This window comes from Trichomycterus rosablanca, chromosome 3 (assembly GCF_030014385.1).
Source record: "Trichomycterus rosablanca isolate fTriRos1 chromosome 3, fTriRos1.hap1, whole genome shotgun sequence".
In the NCBI taxonomy this organism is placed as follows: domain Eukaryota; kingdom Metazoa; phylum Chordata; class Actinopteri; order Siluriformes; family Trichomycteridae; genus Trichomycterus; species Trichomycterus rosablanca.
In genome coordinates this window covers 31,642,746-31,661,818 of record NC_085990.1, presented here as the reverse complement: position 1 = coordinate 31,661,818, position 19,073 = coordinate 31,642,746, and the positions used below count along the sequence as shown (strand labels likewise).

Sequence of the window (19,073 nt, the reverse complement as noted above, 5' to 3'; positions counted from 1 at the left end):
GCCCAGGCCATCTTTGTGGAGAGCAGCAATTTTATTTCTCACATCCTCAGAGAGTTCTTTGCCATGAGTTGCCATGTTGAATAACCAGTGGCCAGTATGAGAGAATTGTACCCAAAACACCAAATTTAACAGCCCTGCTCCCCATTTACACCTGAGACCTTGACACATGACACCAGGGAGGGACAACGACACATTTGGGCACAATTTGGACATGTTCACTGTGGGGTGTACTCACTTATGTTGCCAGCTATTTGGACATTAATGGCTGTGTGTTGAGTTATTTTCAGAAGACAGTAAATCTACACTGCTATACAAGCTGTACACTGACTACTCTAAGTTATATCCAAGTTTCATGTCTATAGTGTTGTCCCATGAAAAGATATAATGAAATATTTGCAGAAATGTGAGGGGTGTACTCACTTTTGTGATACACTGTATATATAATGTATATATAACGTATATATAATGTATGTGTATATGTACATGTACACATACATTATATATATACATATACATATATGTACATATATACATACATATATATATATATATACATATATATATATATATATATATATATATATAAAAACTGGACCACTCACATTTAGGCACGAGTATTGCAGTAGGATTCTTACTTAACATGGCAAGCAGCAAGAGCATGAAGGTGACGTCATGCCCATTCATAAGAATACCACCAAAATCTGATATTGTCTTCCATACACATACACATGAACAAACATGTGTATGCGTACTATTAGGATTATACTATTAAAACTGGAACAGATTTGATAATAGAACAGTATATTGTCAATTTTAAGATACCCTTTAGTGGTTGTGGGGACTTTGCCAGGTGTTACCGTTACCCAATCTAATACAAATCATTGTTTAAAGTGTCAAGCAGAAAAAAATGAAAATTACATTTTACTACCAGTAATACACGCTTTAGTCCACAACATGGTGCGTCTGGAGAGTCACGCATCAAAATCCAGACGATGTATTAATTCGTTCGTTTATCTTCAGTTTTACCACCGCTTTATTCTGGCCATGGTCGCGGTCGGTCTGATTTATTGGGCGAAAGGCAGGAAACATCCTGGACAGGTTGCCAGTCCATCACAGGGCACACACACATACACCTAGGACATTTTTAGTAGTACCGTGCCTGGCCAGGTCTTTGAACTTGGATGAGGTATATAATGTCTATGCAATACTGTTTTGTAATTACATTAATATAAAATACTATATAAAGACATTACGCTGCATGGTGCATACATTTATTACATATTACTAGCACTGTAGAAAAGCAATTACAATACACACATTATAGTAGCAGATTTGCATTTTAGGATTCGGTTAACGAAATAGCCTTTGCAACGCTGCATATAATCTGCCACCTATGGAATATTTGGGCTTTTATGATGAACAGTGTTCAAACATACACGGGTAATATGCGGCTGTGACTGATTCAGGAGGAAAATTGGAAGGTCTCTTTGTCAGGTGGGCGGACACGGTGGTCTTCCTGCAACGATGCAGTATGATTTTGGATGGCACGATCGCAGCAGTCCCCTTCACTTTTTTCACTTTTAGCCCACTGTGCCAGGGGGAGTGGGGTCAGCCTTGTCTAGCAAATGAGAAAACGGAGAAGCGGGGAGTCCGACGGGGGACATTTACGTCAACTACGCCATGTGGGCGTAAAACAGTGAGTGAGAAAGTGAGCTAGAGATAGGCACAAGAGGCAATACCGCCCTCCTTTAACGGGGTGCACCATTTCATTCGGTTTCACCGTGCGAGTAAAAAAAGACAAGAGAAAGAGAGAGTCCTTGAATTGTCCACTCGAAACAATCGGCTATGTCCAACGTACAGTTTTGGCAACCTTTTCCCTGTACAGCTCTCTAAAGGTTGGCACATTCTCATGGTTTTACCTCCCGTAGGATGGGATTAACTTTGTCCGGAAGATACATCTCATTGGTGCTTGCTGTTCAAATAGGTGAGTGTAAATATAGCTTTTTTATTTTTGTTCTTGCGTGGTTTGTCCTTGGTGGCTCATTGATCTGTGATCTGTTTAATAAATGCTGGGTCATTGTGGTAAATGTGTCAAAATTTCTAATGCACATTGCGCGTAATTAAATTCACATTTGATTACGCATGCAGATAGGCACACGCAGTTAAATTGTATCATGATCAAAATCGATTTTTTAATTTTAACTCTGCTTTATTTGTGCATATTAGATGCTAGATCATAATTCTACATCATGGCAAAGAAATTACTTTAATTTCTTTAAACGCACAGGGTGCGTTTTACTATATACAGTGTATTATTGTTGTTATATCTTATGCGCATTTTATTATTTTACCATGTCTGTTGAGTATTTTCTTTCTAGTTTATGATGTCCCGTACCAGATTTGGTTTGAAAGTATCCCCAATACGCATGTTTCTATTTTACTATGTCCTATGATGTCCCGTACACGTTTTGGTTTAAAAGTATCCCCAATGCGCATGTTTCTATTGTACTATGTCCAGTAAACAGGTTAATGTTTAGTGCGTAGGCACAATTTCCTATGAAATGCGCTTTTGCTTTTTTAAACATTTTACTATTACCAGTGCGCATTTCTTCATAGTCCTTTTGGTAGTGTTTGATCCACGCCGGGACAGTTTGTCAAAAACAACGAGGAGCAAGAAGCAATAAGCCTATCAGGAGTGGGGGGCGCCTGCTTCACATAATACTGGGGACATAAATAATTCACACCCTATTCCAAGAGAAAAAAAAACTCTTAAATCTCTTCCAACTGAATGGAGAACTGTATGACGAAAGAGTGTTACATAAATGCAGTCGTGTGACAGTCTGCTGCACACGTATTTAATATTTCCCTGCAAGTTCAAGATCAAAAAGATAAAACATACATTGTTTGGCTTACACTGTTTAAGTGCAAATAAAAAAAAATATTTAATAATGTTTCATATTATAGTTTTAAATGCATTTAACTGTTTTGCATGACCAAAAATGTGCATCTCCAAAATGTCAAATTTATTTGCAAGGTTCCTTTTTGATCTGAGGCAATACTTTACATACAATAGGTTGTGCTTATATATATATAATTAGTATTATTATTAATAGTAGTAGTATTTTTTAAAGTGTAATTTCAAGGTTAATATTTTGATATGAGGCAATATTTTACATACAATAGGTTGTGCTTATATATATATATATATATATATATATATATATATATATATATATATATATATATATATATATATATATATAATTAGTATTATTATTAGTAGTAGTAGTAGTATTTTTTAATTGTATGCAGTCTATACTTTTAAAATGTACATTGCGATACAAGATGTAATCATAAAATAATGCTTTGGAGTGAATCAGAATTAACAAGTTGTAAATGATTGTAAAATCAGGAGTGAATTGCAGCAGGACAGTAACCCAGTTGAAGTGCATTAATTTACTATCCTCCACCATCCTCCTCCTCCTTTCTACACCTCCCTTTCCTCTCTTCCTCACTCAGCTTCATACTGCACTCGTTTTTATTCGGGTAAGAGCTTCGTGACCATCTATTTCAGCCGTTTCTATATATAGAACAGAAGGGAAATAAATGCAAAAAATAGAATAGAATAATAGAATAAAAGGACACGGTTCTTATATACGATATAAGTGATATATACGAGCAGAGTGCTTAAGTATATAAAATGAAAAGTCTAAAAAAAAAGGCACAGAGCTTTCTGCGAAAATGCATTCCCAAAGAAATATCTACGCAACTGGATTAATGATGAAACTGTGCGGATATTTAAGTGTGTAATGGTGTCGACAATGGCTTTAGTAGACACACCAGAATTGCAGCTTTTTGCTGTTGAAAAATCCGCCATTTTCAATTCAGCGTGTACTAGTCCAGGTCTAAAAATAGGAAGAGTCCTGCCTGGTTAATTATATATATATATAACGGGACCGCGGCAGAAAACAAGTGAAGCATACAGTATGTAGCTTGTGGGTTGGAATTCATCGCTAGGACATTCACATAGAGTAAGAGTATTGTATAGCAGAAATTAAATCGAATTATATTATAGTCTGTGCAATGTACAGTGTGTTTTAAACCGTAGTGTTTTGGTAAAAATTCTGGGTCAGCTAATTATGACTTAAATAAGTCCGTGCATACGCAGTAAATTATTACATACATTTGTCGCTCTTTGTAATATTTATATTTGGTATAAAAGGACAGGACAAGGTTAATTCGTTTAGTGTAGATCAGATTCACGGATAAACTAGGGAACACTGGGTGTAGCGCAGTTATAACTACAAGGGTTTGATCAGCTGAGGATATCCCAGGCTTAACTAACCTGAAGATGCGGCTTTTTTTCTGTCGTTTACACAGTAAAATAATACAATGAAATGAAATAAAATGCCACTTTTACTACTAGTGTTGTGATTATTATTAAAAATGTGGAATTTTATAAATAATAATGATAATAATAATTATTAAAATAATAATAATAATTATTAAAATAATAATAATAATAATAAAATAATTAATAATAAATAAAATAGTGATAGCTAAGGTGAAAATAAGTCTTTACGATCCTCTTTACGATCTATCACGCACTGCAGAAACACACACCCCTTCTCTTCCAAGCCAAGAGCATTACTTCATCCATCCATTCCACTTCTCCATTCCTCCATCCCTTTCTATCTTCCTGCACCGCCCGCACAGAAATGATGAAATCATTTCAGCATTGCTCTTAATATGTTGGATTTGCAACATAGCTACAGTCAAACATCACTTTATTAACCACATTCTAAATCTAGCTACTGAAAGTTTTAACCAAGATCTAGGATTTATCTAGGTTTATATATATATATATATATATATATACATATATATATATATATATATATATATATATATATATATATATATATATATATATATATATATGTATATATATATATATATATATATATATATATATATATATATATATGTGTATATATATATATATATATATATATATATATATATATATATATATATATATATATATATATATTTATATAATCAGCCAATTATATACATATCTTAAAAACTTAAGATCTTAACGAATGTTCTGGGTAATATTTAAAGTAAATAAAACAATAATGATCATGCTTGGGGAGCAGTATGTCATCAACCTGTTCTTGTTGGTGTTGCAGCATATTTGCTCCAGACGGTTGGAGCGACGGAGAAATGTAACACCGTGTTTAAGGGCTTCTCTAACTGCCTGCTTCAGCTCGGAGAAAGCATGGCCAACTATCCACAGGAGCTGAACGAGAAGGAGAAACTGCAAACCATCTGCACGTAGGCACCCTTTTTAAATATTCAGTCATCTGGTCATTAGCTGAGAGAGAGAGAGAGAGAGAGAGAGAGAGAGAGAGATGTGAGGGGGCGTGTATGCTAGCAGGTTTAATGATTCTTGAATGCTCCTAGGACGTAAAGCAAATAAAGAGAACATAATTTTAGTGAACCCTAAAATATATTTATTTTAGATCTCTGTGTGCATTATGGACAGGGAAAATAATTGCATTATGTGTCTCTAGCAATGCACAGAACACCTGAAATTCACTACAAATATAATATCACAACTGATAAGTGTGTGGAATTCTGTTTCTCTGGGGACTAAATATTACTATAATAATAGAAATATGTGAGAACCTAATTCTGCTGGTACACATAAGGAAAAAATTCTTCGCTTTGAACAACATAAAAATGTTTTTAATAATTTAATCATTTAACTACTGAGTTCAAGGTTTATTCAGCTTTAGCTTTATTTAGCCACACTAATACACGTCAGTGAAAATAACCCATAGAAATATTAATACACGTGTGTGTGTTGAATTATTTAACTGTAGCATAACATTAGCCACTGAACATAACCTTTAAATATATAAATCATGTATGTGGTTTAAATAGCATATATTATTCCAGGTATAAGGACTAACTCATTACAAAAATGCAGAAAGCCCTTGTGGAAACGTTTACCTGATCTGCATAAAAATGCTTTAAAACAATTAGTTTTTATGTACAGTACATTGTTATTTCAATATTAAGCTGCTTTAATACTAAAGTCATTAAAATATCTCACAAAGCTAGCAAGGCATGTGATGCTTGTGTGTGTGTGTGCATGTGTGAGTGTGACATGACAAAGTGAGCGGGAGGGTGTGTGTGTATAAGTGGCAGATGGCTTGTGGAGGGGGTGGCTTGTTTAACTAGACACCTCAATCATCAAAATCACGTTAACTCGACAATCCGTAGTTCATACCCACCAATTATGCTGCACAAGACAAGGTATTGCTACATGGCAAAGGTGAAAGGTCAAGACCAGTAACCGGATTAGAGAGAGAGGCTGCAATCTAGTGGATATTAAATGAACCCCCTCTAGATTTTCTATTGTCAGTCCTGTGAGAAGACTAGAAATATTGCAGTGGAAGGAATGGACACTTGAAAAAATAAGACTTTCTTAGAATGATGTAGGCTGATATACAAGAATATTATTTGATTCCTAAAAACCCTTTAGTTCCTTAAACACCTGAAGTATTGCATAATCCATCGAATTATTTATTCTGCAAAAGGACTATGTGGCGCCAAACAAGCAATTATTGTAAATGTCTTTTCTGTCATCTTTATTTTAGAAAGTACAGCTACTGAGTAAAATGGCTGCTAATGAGTAATGTGTGTCTCATAAGAGAGAGAGAGTGAGAGAAAGTTTGAGAGAGATAGAAAAAAAGGAGAGAAAGAAGAACATGCACACACAATATGGACAAGTGTTGGGACACCTCTTATAATTTTTGAATTCATACGTTTCAGCCACAACAATTTATTAAACAAAAGTGTAATAAATCATTTATATAAAGGAAATTATATACTTCATTTTAGCAACAGTTTAGGGAAGGCCATTTTCTGTTTTATCATGAACAGTAAGGTCTATGCTGGAACATCAATTGAATCTTTCTTGACCAACATCAGTGACCAGCCATACAAATTCTCTTTTGACTTAATGGGTTTTTAGGTTTAGGCTGTCTTTTATTTCTCTCTTTGTCCAGGTGATCACATACTGCTTTTAAAATATTTAGATCTGGACTTTGTGGAGGCCAGTCAATGACTGCCAGTGCTTTATCAGCTGTTTTTCCCTCCAAATATGATTTCAGCAGTGTGCTTGGGATTGTTATCATGCTGAAAAATAAAACCATTCCCAATCAGGCGCTTTCCTGAATGAATGGGATGATTAATTAAAACCCATCAACTGGATTAATCACTCAATAATATTCTTTTCCACTGATCTTTAGCATATTTTAGCCTTTTACCCTGTCCCCCTTCTTTTAAAATGGTTTCTTGGATGCTAACCTTTCTGCCAGATGCTGAGCCAGGTCCTAGCTGGACTTCTTCCAGTCTCTTAAAGAAGAAACTTTGAGAAACCTCTCATCAGATTTTGAAAGCTTATTGGCCTTCCAGTCCTGTTTTGTCCTTGACCTCTCCTGATGCAAAAAATGTCTTTTAAACAGCATGAATACCACATCTTAAGTAAAAACAATATAACATATTAATAACCCAACAAATTCAGACTGGTGACCAATATAAGCTGGTATGGTTTATTTCTAGCATAAATAGAAATCATTAAACCAGTACTGCCCATCAATAAATCAGTATTAGACAGCAGACACAAGCTTAGACCATGCAGCAACCAGCAGCTCAATGTTATTATTATTATACATTTGTTTATGTATTTGTATATGTATTTTTAGCTTCTAAAATGTGCTCAAAATCTTACCAAGTATCAAACAGTAATATCTTTTTTGTTCTGTTTATAGAGAAAAATCTTTAGTAGGTTATTACTCATTTATGACCTGGAGCTCTGTGTTCAATAATATTTCACCATTTATTTCTTACTTCTTTTTATTTTATTTAAAATGTTTTAAACTGACACATCTAGGCTGATCTGGGTATTGTAAAAATGAGGTAGCCTTAATGGGTTTTGGTTAGAAAAATAATCAAAAATATTCACATTTTGGTCGATGCATAAGCTATTATTTATGAATCTGTTTAACAAGAAAGTACATATTAAATGAGAAACAAGTCGTGTAAAACTGAATAAAACACTATATTAACACACTGTCTCATTAAACATGCATGATGCCATTAAGCAAAGCTTCAATTGCGATCGATCAACTGTGTATAAAATCTCACACAGCAAAGAGTGATTATAAAATAATACAGTATTCTGATGGTTTGGTAAATATGACCCAATTACAGTCTGTTCTTGACGTCGACACCCTTTCTCAAGCTCTGAATAAACATAAATAGCATAAAAACACTGCAAAAATAAACAAAATTAATGTTTTTAACATGCACCCGCGGGATTAAAAACGATTGAAAGAACGAATGAATAAAAACATTCGATGAAACCAGATAAATGCTAATGCTATGCAGAATATGCTACTGTTTAATAATAAGTAAATATAGGCTACATGCAGCATGCATTAACATGTCTAGTTTATTTTTAACTAACTCACCAACACAGACTGTTTTTAATCTAACGAAATTAATTAAGGAATTAATAAGCATAGAAACGAAAGAAATAATTAAGGCTAAACATGCATTAACCTATTTTAATGACTAAAAATGATTTAAAAAAATACATTTTTAACAAAATTTATTAGCTTATCCTAACTAAATAAACGAATAGATTTCTAAATAAATAACCAAATGAACAAAGTATTGAGATTTTACAAAGTGTGAAAAAATGTAGACATTACAATAGGCCTGTTTATTTTATCTAAACGAATGTGTGACAGAATAATATAATGTATAGCCTATATTTAATCTAAGCAAAAGAATAAACGAACAAACGATAAAATAAATAAATAAAATAGAATTAATGTTGCATTAACGAACTAAACATGCATTAGCCGAAATACCTATATGTTTACCAACATAAAGAAATTAATAGACTAACGACATTAATTATCGATGAACTAAAAGAGAGACGAACAAATCTTAACATTCATTACTATTTTTTATTTTATTTTACGTAACTGAATGGATTCATAAATAAACGAAAAGGAGAAAGAGAAAGAGAGAGAGAGAGCGAGAGAGAGAGAGAGAGAGAGAGAGAGAGCTATGTATAAATAGTCTAGGCTGTCACAACTAAGCAGGCTAATTAATCCTTAATTTCCTTCGGGATTAATAAAGTATCTATCTATCTATCTATCTATCTATCTATCTATCTATCTATCTATCTATCTATCTATCTATCTATCTATCTATCTATCTATCTATCTATCCATCCATCCATCCATCCATCCATCCATCCATCCATCCATCCTTCCATCCTTCCATCCTTCCATCCATCCATCCATCCATCCATTAAATAGAACAAAAAATATAGACTTATGAGATTTGTTAAATTAAAGAAGCGTGCCAGCAGAGGGCGCATTTCTTTAACCCTTCACATTCCAGCACAAATTAAATAGGCAAGTAATGGATTCTTATTGTCAAATTATGAGTAGATAATATTTTATTAGAACTGATCACTTTATACATTATACACACCGATAAGGCATAACATTATGACCACCTTCCTAATATTGTGTTGGTCCCCCCATACGCAACAAACTGCAATGTACTGTGTATTCTGATGCCTTCCTATCAGAATCAGCATTAACCTCTTCAGCAATTTGAGCTACAGTATGACCCTTTCGCCAGTTTACCAGTGTTCCTTACTTGGACCACTTTTGAAAGATACTGACCACTGCAGACCGGGAACACCCCATAAGATCTGCAGTTTTAGAGATACTCTGATATTATTTTTAGAATATCTTAGGCCATCTGAACTCCATGAGGGACTAGAAAGCCCTGACAGTTCCTCTCTGCCAAAAGATTAGGACAACTTACCTAAAATGCTATCAAAACAGCTCTGACACACCGAGACATAAGCTCCACAAAATATCTAAAGGATTCTAGTGGTATCTGGTGCCTAAACATTGCCAGCAGGTCCTTGAACGTCTGTATGTTGTGAGTTTGATTGTCATATCGTGCATCCTGGTGCAGGGTTACTTTGAACCAACTGACCTTTTCTTATTGCTCTGTTGTTTAGTTCAGTTGCCTTTATGCCCATTGTAGGTGTTTTCAATGCTGGACAGGAATAAGCCTTTAGACTGGCCTGCAGCTACACAGACCCATACACAGAAGGGTTAAATGCACTGTGTTGTGAGGCATTCACCTCATCATCAGTATCAGGATTATCCTCATTTTGAGCCACAGCAGCCTTCCTGTTGGCATATACCAGACACTATAGCCTGTCCTATGTCATATAGCATCAATGATTTTCTTATCAAAGTCACATAGGTTAGTCATATCTGCTGCAATCAAACACATGCACTAGGAGTAATTAGCTTAACACTGAATATATCTCTGTTACATTACATATACAATGGTTACAAAATTTGCAACTGAGAAGGAGAGAGAGAGAGAGAGAGAGAGAGAGAGAGAGAGAACACTATGCAATGTTGTAGTTTTTAAAGCAAACTAATGTGATGAAACCTTGATATTTTTAAATGACAGGTACTGGGACGACTTCCACTCGTGTGCCACCACGGCGCTGGCGGACTGTCAGGAGGGAGCCACGGAGCTGTGGGAGAAACTGAAGAAGGAGTCTCGGAGTTTGGAGTTCAGAGGCAGTTTGTTTGAACTGTGTGGTGGTGAAAACGATGCTTCAGTACCATCAGCTTCTCCACTGGGCATCACCCTGCTGCTCAGTACCCTCTCTGCCCTCTTTACATGGCTTCAGTTCTAGCTACCCAAAATTCAAGAAGAGGAACATGCAAAAACGAACATTTTTAGCCCTGAAAAAAAAGAAAAATATGGAAACCTCAACAAATCAGAAAATAAACAACAGTGCTTTATCACCACGACAATACAAAGAAAATAAATGATATCCTAATAATATGATTATCAAAATTCATCTCCACCCAAATGGATTTATATTACTCTTCATCCGGGGAAGACGGCTTGATTTTGCTATGGACATTGGCAATAAGGCGTCTTCAGGGAATGCTCCAGCACATCTGCCTGACCTGGGACTTGACTTCTTCAAATATTTAACAGTTATCGATTTTAAGTTGGTCATTTTTGATGATCATGTGTGGAATTACATTACTGCCTGCAAGGAATAATTATTGCAGTAGGCCTGATAATCTAATATATAATGCATAGAGAAAAAAATATCCAGGCACACACACATCATATTCAATTAAGCTCAAATCAGTTTCCACTGGTAGACTATCTCAGCCCGTATTCCCTCTTTTTATTTTTTGTTAATCTTTTTTTCAGCTGCCAGATTTATAATGCCAAGATAAGTATGATAATGTGTTACATGATGTACAACCTGTAAGGAACTAAAATTCACTACAAACAGTAATACAAAAAATACCTAATTATGATAGACTCATAGCCTTATAACTAATAATAAAACCTCAGGAATGAATCTGGGAATTTAAAGGAATAGTTCAACCAAACACATTTACGTTCCCAGCAGGTACACAATAATACCCAGCAAACATAATTACTCACAACAAAGATACACATACTTATTGGGACATTTGTGAGTTGTAAACATGCAGTTACAAAGTAAAATTGGACATCTTATTTAGCTGTAACAGCACCCTTGTGACAAATTACAGTATATATAACCTTTTAGAACGCTTCTTATCTACTTCAATGCAACATACGACAACCTTCATTTGGTTTTGTAACAGTTTTGGCAGTTGAGCATAGAACAGAGTAAAATTACATTTACCTTAATAGAAATAAACATTGGCTACAACTGTATCTAACATAACAGCAGTGGTAGTCCAGTGGTTAAGTTACCATTTTAGTGATCAGAAGGTTATCGGTTCAAGCTCAGCCATTGCTAGATTGCCACACTCTGGCCCTTGAGCAAGGCCCTTAATCCTCAATTGCTTGAATTGTATTTCATCTCTGACAGGTTGACACATCAAGTAGAAAAAAAGACGATCAGAATGTGGTTGGTTGTTATATTGCACGAGAAAACAGGTTGATATGAAGAAGACACTAAATTATCTAACTAACAATGTAAATGTAACATATTTGGCATTTTGTAATGGTAGCATCAAGGTATTTGCAACATAAAGTTTATGTGTTTGCTGGGTAATGCCTCAGATGACCTAAATAGTCTGTTCAACAATAAGAAAAGTTGAGAATACAATCTAGGTAGAATGCATTTCAGCATTGACTTTGTAAGGTATTTAGTTATAATTATACAGTATAAATTGCTGTATTAAGTCAAATTTTTCTACACTTCAGGACTCCATGGCTTTCACATCATACCAAGTTTTGTAGTGAAGATCACCTTAAGGATGAAAACATGATGTGAAAATAAAGAAAATAAAGTTGCCTTGCTAAATTATGAGGAGATTGCGCTAACATATGGAAAAAGGTGGCAAAAAGCCCCAATTTGATCTTCATGTGACCCTCCGAAAAGATTTTTTTTTTAACTGAGTTAATAGGTGTCTAACAATAAGCACAGATTCATTTGCATGACACTAAGTGGTGGAGGTTGATTTTTTTTTAGCAACATTAGCATTTTTGACTGAACTATTCCTTTAATTAGTGGCAGAATGTTTTATTAAGGTGAAAAAAATATGGAGCGATGTCAAACGTCAGATGTAGCGAGAATTAAAAACAATGAGCGATTTGACTGTTGACATTCTCTGGTACAGAGTGTTTTAATCATTCTAAGATTTATTTATTTATTTATTCATATCAGTTATTTATATATGGTGGGGGAGAGATTTGTAGGTTATAAGAATGTACTCTATATAATATAAAATAATATCCAAAACTGCACACCACTGTTTTTATTAAACAAATAAACTAATTAAATGTATGAATAGCACTTACCTTTTTACTTTGTCATTTATTTGTATAGAAATAATTAATGCATTTTTGTGTCTGAGTCAAAAAATATACTTTAAAACTTCTACTATTATTACTACTACTACTACTGCTACTACTACTATTACTACTACTACACACACACACACACACACACACCATACATTACATTATTTTACAGTACCTCTTCATGTAAGCACATGTTTAATGCAATAAAATTCATGTTAGGCATCTACCCCAAAAAGCTGCGACTTTAAAATGGTAAATTATGCATTGTGGTTTAGTGACAAGGCAAGTAAACCTTTCACAAATATTTAAATGTAACACATTTTTCAGTCAGTGAAAGGCTGGTACAGTTTAACATATGTACATTTACAGCACTTAGCAGGCACCTCTATCCAGAGCAATTTAGAGAAGTGCTTCCTTACTCTAGTGGCATATCAGGTGTCATGACGACTGCTTAGGCACAGATTACAGATTAGTATCTAAACAATATAGATAAGCTGGCGCTGAAGCCTGTATCCTACCATGCTAGTTGTAGGCAAAAGGAAGTATAAAATGGGTTTGGACACAAACTAGTAGGTCAGTATCCTACATTATAGGACAGTACAGTGGTATGCAGTTTTGGGTGCAGAGACTAGGCTATATCGTAGCAGGACATTAGTAAAACTGAGATTGATAAAGTTTGTTAGCTATAAGCTATCTGATGTTGCCAAGGCACTTTGTTTCACTGCCTTTAAAAAGTGTCTTTTATTTGTTTTTGTTTTTTTTGTTGATTGTTGTTTGTTCTGTTTCTCTGGGGATGTTGCATATAAATAAATACAAATATCCCAAAAATCATACAACTATAAATAAGAGATTGATTATGTAAGAAAAGTTTGAGAACAGATTTAAGAAACAGTTTTAAACAGATTGATATACAAGTATATAAAAGATTGCTAATAAAAAGGCATAAAAGTATTAAATAAATGAGTTAATGTTTAAAAAATGTGTGGGATTCATTTTTACAGATGTTATTATTATCATATACTTACTGCTCAAATTATATGCGTGAGTGTGTATGTGTGTTTGTGTTAGTCAACCCCCTCTATCACACAGCTGAAGATATCTGCAATATTATAATATGAGTCAAATTGTAAAATGTAGGAATAAAAAACAACAAATCAGAGCTTGTAATTTGTTTAAACAACAGCTTAATTTAACAACTAATTAAATGCAAATATTCTAGTCTTGATTTTATCATCAGATTGTACACACAAATACATATAAAGAATATACAGTATATATATATATATATATATATATATATATATATATATATATATATATATATATATATAATATAAAATAAAGTGTCTATTTTTTAATATCTGTCTGAAACGTATTTTATTTTTTCATGACAAAAATATATCCTTTGGTGTGTCTGTTAATTTTGAATCAAGTTACAGTTTTGTGACAATTATGCTTAATGACTTCATAGCACAACATAGCTCATCCCATGTTGCCACCAATCTCACTCTTACCTATTAACTAAGAGGTTTAAATATTTATATAGAATCATAGTAGTAAAAAAATTATATCTACTTTATTTAAAGCTGCATTATTACATCTTCATTATGAAACAAAGAAGTAGCTTGATTAGATAAAATACTCCTAAACATAGTGGTGTTTTCTCTATGCAAGTTAGCCTAAAAACCCTAAAATATACACTTGACTTGACTTGTCAGACCGTGACTTAAAATAGTCTCAAATTTCTAATAAAATTTGAATACAAATATGTTTCAGTCAGGATGTAAATGCATATAATGCATAATGCATTTAACTTCAAATTCATCAAGAACAGACTCTGGAACAAGTCTTCACAGGATCATTTGGAGGCTCTAATGCTTATGGCCACAGACAGTGACATGTTGATGTTCTTAAACAAAGAAACAATCAGTGTAGGAGGATTATATGGGTCACAGAGAAGAGTGTCCTGTACAGAAAACTACTTCTCCAGTAAGGTATTGTTCTAGAATGGAGTCTCTGTGACATGTGAATCATGTATATGGGGAGCTGAAGGGGAGAGCTGGGCATTTTGGAGTAACTGTGATTGTAGTGGGCTGGTCTAGAAAAAAGTTCTGGAGAATATAATTTGCAGTCAAGCCCTGGTTATGGGTATTTTATAAGTATGCCTAGTTTTCTGTAATTTTGTCATTGGTCATGAAAAATTCACTGCATTCCTTTTGGCCATTTTGAATGTGTGGGTGAGCTTAGTCAGTGCTTCTCCTTTACATTATCACCAGCAGAGCTGTCAGGTTCTCAGTTTTCCCACCAAATTGGGCTTGTTTAAAAATGCAGACGTGGGTGAAAATTCAAAGGTCTCGAGATGAAGTTTTTTGGGCTACTTTCAAAATTCACTGTGGCTGCCAAAAAGCTTTTATTACAAATGTAAAAATAAAAAAAATATCTACTCAGCACTTGCTGAGGGAGACATTGAAGAGAGCACAATTTAGAAAAAAAGCTCTGTTATTTGTACTTTACTTATTTGTTTTTTTATAATTTGAATATAATATTATTATATAACTATAAACAACATACCACCCTGCCAAATAATGTGTACTGAATAATGTACTTTCAGTTGTTTTGGTCATAGTTGAAATGCATTTTTATAGTACTTAATGCATAAAATTAATTAGTTAAAATAAATAATGAATAGAAGAGAGGCACTCTGTTGGAGAAAAGTAAATTATGGTAGCCCAGTGGAATTCAGGGTTCAAATTGCCAGTGGTATTATTAGTTGGCTGGGCATAAATACAGACATAATTGGCTATGTCTGAGGGGTGAGGTTGGCCGAGGCCTTGTGATGGATTGACGTTCTTTCTGGGGTGTGTTACTGCCTGGCACCTTGTGATTTCAAGGAAAGTGGACCTTCCGTGACCCTGACCGGGATTAAGCAGAACTAAAAAATAAAATTTATCAAACCTATGTGACGAAATTGCCACTGCCTTGAGATGCCACTTCTGTCCTATATAATATTCCTCCTTAACCATATTCTGTCCCTTTAAGGTTTTTGCTCTTGATTTAAATTCAGCAATGATCATGATAGCCCACTAGTGCTAATATTTCAAACTTAAGAGTTCAAATCTCAGCTTTGCTATCAGCCTTCAAGGCACCTCAATGGATAGTAACTGGCTTGTCCGGGGAAGGGACAGCTGTAGGGATAACTGCTATGATCTAAAATCTCCTTGTAACTGCTGCAGTTACGGCCTATGCTGGATGACTGACAACACCTGCACAGAGACGAAGAATAATGGGGATCAGTGTGTGATTCTTCATGAAAATATGAATCCCCATATGAACCCGCTTTGTGTTGGTGAAAAGAAGCGGTCAGCTACTGCACACATGTCAGAGTGGGCATGTGTTAGTTATGGTCCTCCTCGGTCAGGAGTGGAGGTCAGCAGTAGTAGAGGCAGAAATATGATTGGGTAATTGGATATGACTAGATGGGGAGAAAATTGCATAAATAGAAAATAAAAAATGAGCAATTATGGGTAGCAAAGATTTGCAAAAGGCACTCAACACAGTTAGGTTAATCTTATCATCTTTATCAAGTGTCTGAGGGGTTATGTTGTGATAATGTATGGTTTTAACACAAAATTGCTTATCTTTTTCTCATCTTACCTGCAGTGTGGTGGATGTTCACCACATTAGCTGGAGCTGGAGGATGTCTATCCATATTTAATAGGTTTGTCCCAGAAAATCCAAATAAATATTTAAACAAAGGTTCACACAAGGACAACTAAATACGTAGCACAAAACAAAAAAGTTACTACTGCATCTACTGCTAATTCCAGTATTGCTCACATTTTTGCTTTTCCAATTTTGACACTTTTTGATATTTTATAAGAAAGATAATGTTTTGTTTAAACTGAGATTTTACTCTGATTGCAGGAAACTGTTGTTCCGATGGAAGATCTTTGTATATATATATATATATATATATATATATATATATATATTGGTCTGGTAACGTTAAGCAGGTTACACAGATTCCCAAAATCTCTTGATGTGCACTCACTCTATATTTTGATTACATGTATTCTTATATTTTATTGTCTTTTAGTTATTTTAATATTTTACTTAACGTAATAGTGTCGTGTTTTTACTTTCGTTATCGCCGCACTTTACCGCTAGCATTAGCCACTTGCTACTGTAAAGGGTCGGCTCACCTAGCCGCTGCGAGTGCTGCCCATGCAGCGGGGTTGCTACAGGTCTTTTGCTGCGTGCGGTGGTGGAGGTGTGGGAATAAAAGCACACGACAAGGTAGAGTTAACTTTAACTGTTTAGTCAGGACTTCAATGAGCTTTAGACTGCCTAGTTCCAGCACCCGAACTACCTATTGGGTTCAATGCTGGGGCCATACGGCGAGTCTCATATACAAAACTAACTGCAGAACGTTCGAACGCACAGGTATAAACCGGATGCTGCATTCTGATTGGCTGAGCTGAATGTCACTCACATATCGCCGCTACAATATTGTAATATAATAATAACGACCTGGCGAGTGCAGCCAATGGGGGGGGGGGGCAGTGTGGTTGGAGGTTGAGTTCATGTCGTGGAGGCCCCCCCACCCCCCGCCATGGGCCCCAGTGCACCTCCAAGTGGCCCAAAGCATATGTGGTTCCTGATCAAAGCATTAAAATCACCTCTGATTGTTTGATCTGTGTTTTTTTTTGCTGGTTCAGGGTTCTGACCAGGGGTGAAATTTTAAGTTGCAGCTCCATTCACAGAGAAATGAGCATTTTAGCGGCACACTCACTGCCACCTGGCCATGGTCACCAGCGGGACAAAGACCTGCACCTGCTGCAGAACCTTTAATGAAAATCTTTGAGAATTTATTGTTTTTCCAAAGTCAAGATATTTGACTAACATTTTGCAGTTTTTGTTTGGCGGCCATTGCTGCCAATCATTTTTGTACTACTTTTTAAGAGTGAAGTGAAATAAATGTTAATGAGCAATTATAATCCCGCTCTCTGACTTAATTTTAAAATACTGGTTAACAGTGCTGAGAAAGCATGGTGTGTAAAATAAAACTCTTCTGCAATTCTGGTTGACCGATGGTGAATCCCAACAAATGGCAGGCTATTAGCTGACAGTTTGAAGTGATAAATAAAATATGAGCGCATGGGTTATACCATCAATTATTCATCAGTAAGTATCTCTGTAAAGTGTCCCTACATACAATTAGACCTACAGACTGGATTAGAAAATCCACCAATACAATGTCAGTATATAAAGAATATCATGTTTAGACATACAACCTCAAATCAAATTGGGACAGTATGGAAAATACAAATAAAAAAGTGTTTCTTACATTTACTTTGACTTTTATTTAATTGCTGACAGTATGAACCCAAAATATTTCATGTTTTATCTGATCAACTTCATTCCATTTGTTAATATACGTCCATACCTGTATTTCAGGTTTGCAAAATAGACCTGTAATGCTGATTCATTTGACCACAATACACGTTTCCACTGTGTGATGGTCCATCCTAGATGCCTCCGAGCCCAGAGAAGTCGATGCCGTTTCTGGACATGGTTAACATAAGGATTCTTTTTTGCACAGTAAAGTTTTAGGTGGCATTTGTGCATGTAACTCCGTATTGTAGTGCTTGACAAAGGTTTGCCAAAGTAATCCCTTGCCCATGTGGTTATATCAGCTATTGTTGAGTGGCGGTTCTTGATGTAGTGCCATCTGAGGGTTCAAAGATCACGGGCGTTCAGCTTAAGCTTGCACACTTGGCCTTTACGAACTAAAATTCCTCATGATTCCTTGAATTGTTTAATGATATTATGAACTGTTGAGGGAGAAATATGCAAATCCATTCCAATCTTTCTTTGAGGTACATTGTGTTTAAACATTTTAATAATTTTCTCATGCATTTGTTGACAAACTGGAAATCCTCTGATCATCTTTGCTCATCACAGACTCAGCCTCTTCTGGATGCTGCTTTTGTACCAAACCATGATTATAATCACCTGTTTGGAATCGCATAATTATTTAGTTTTTTCACCTCATTACGAGCCCTAAATTGCCCCGTCCCAACTTTTTTTGGAATGTGTTGCAGGTCTGAAAT

The 19,073-nt window shown here is 35.0% G+C and overlaps 1 protein-coding gene across 1 annotated transcript; it reads left to right on the top strand.

The window, feature by feature from the left end:
* Window positions 1-1,792: 1,792 nt before the first annotated feature.
* On the top strand, window positions 1,793-11,669 carry nrn1a (neuritin 1a). Its single transcript, XM_062992047.1, has 3 exons — window positions 1,793-1,984; window positions 5,196-5,340; window positions 10,600-11,669. Exons 1-3 carry the CDS (start codon window positions 1,930-1,932, stop codon window positions 10,829-10,831), a joined length of 432 nt encoding a protein of 143 aa, XP_062848117.1. The 5' UTR covers window positions 1,793-1,929; the 3' UTR covers window positions 10,832-11,669.
* Window positions 11,670-19,073: the final 7,404 nt, after the last annotated feature.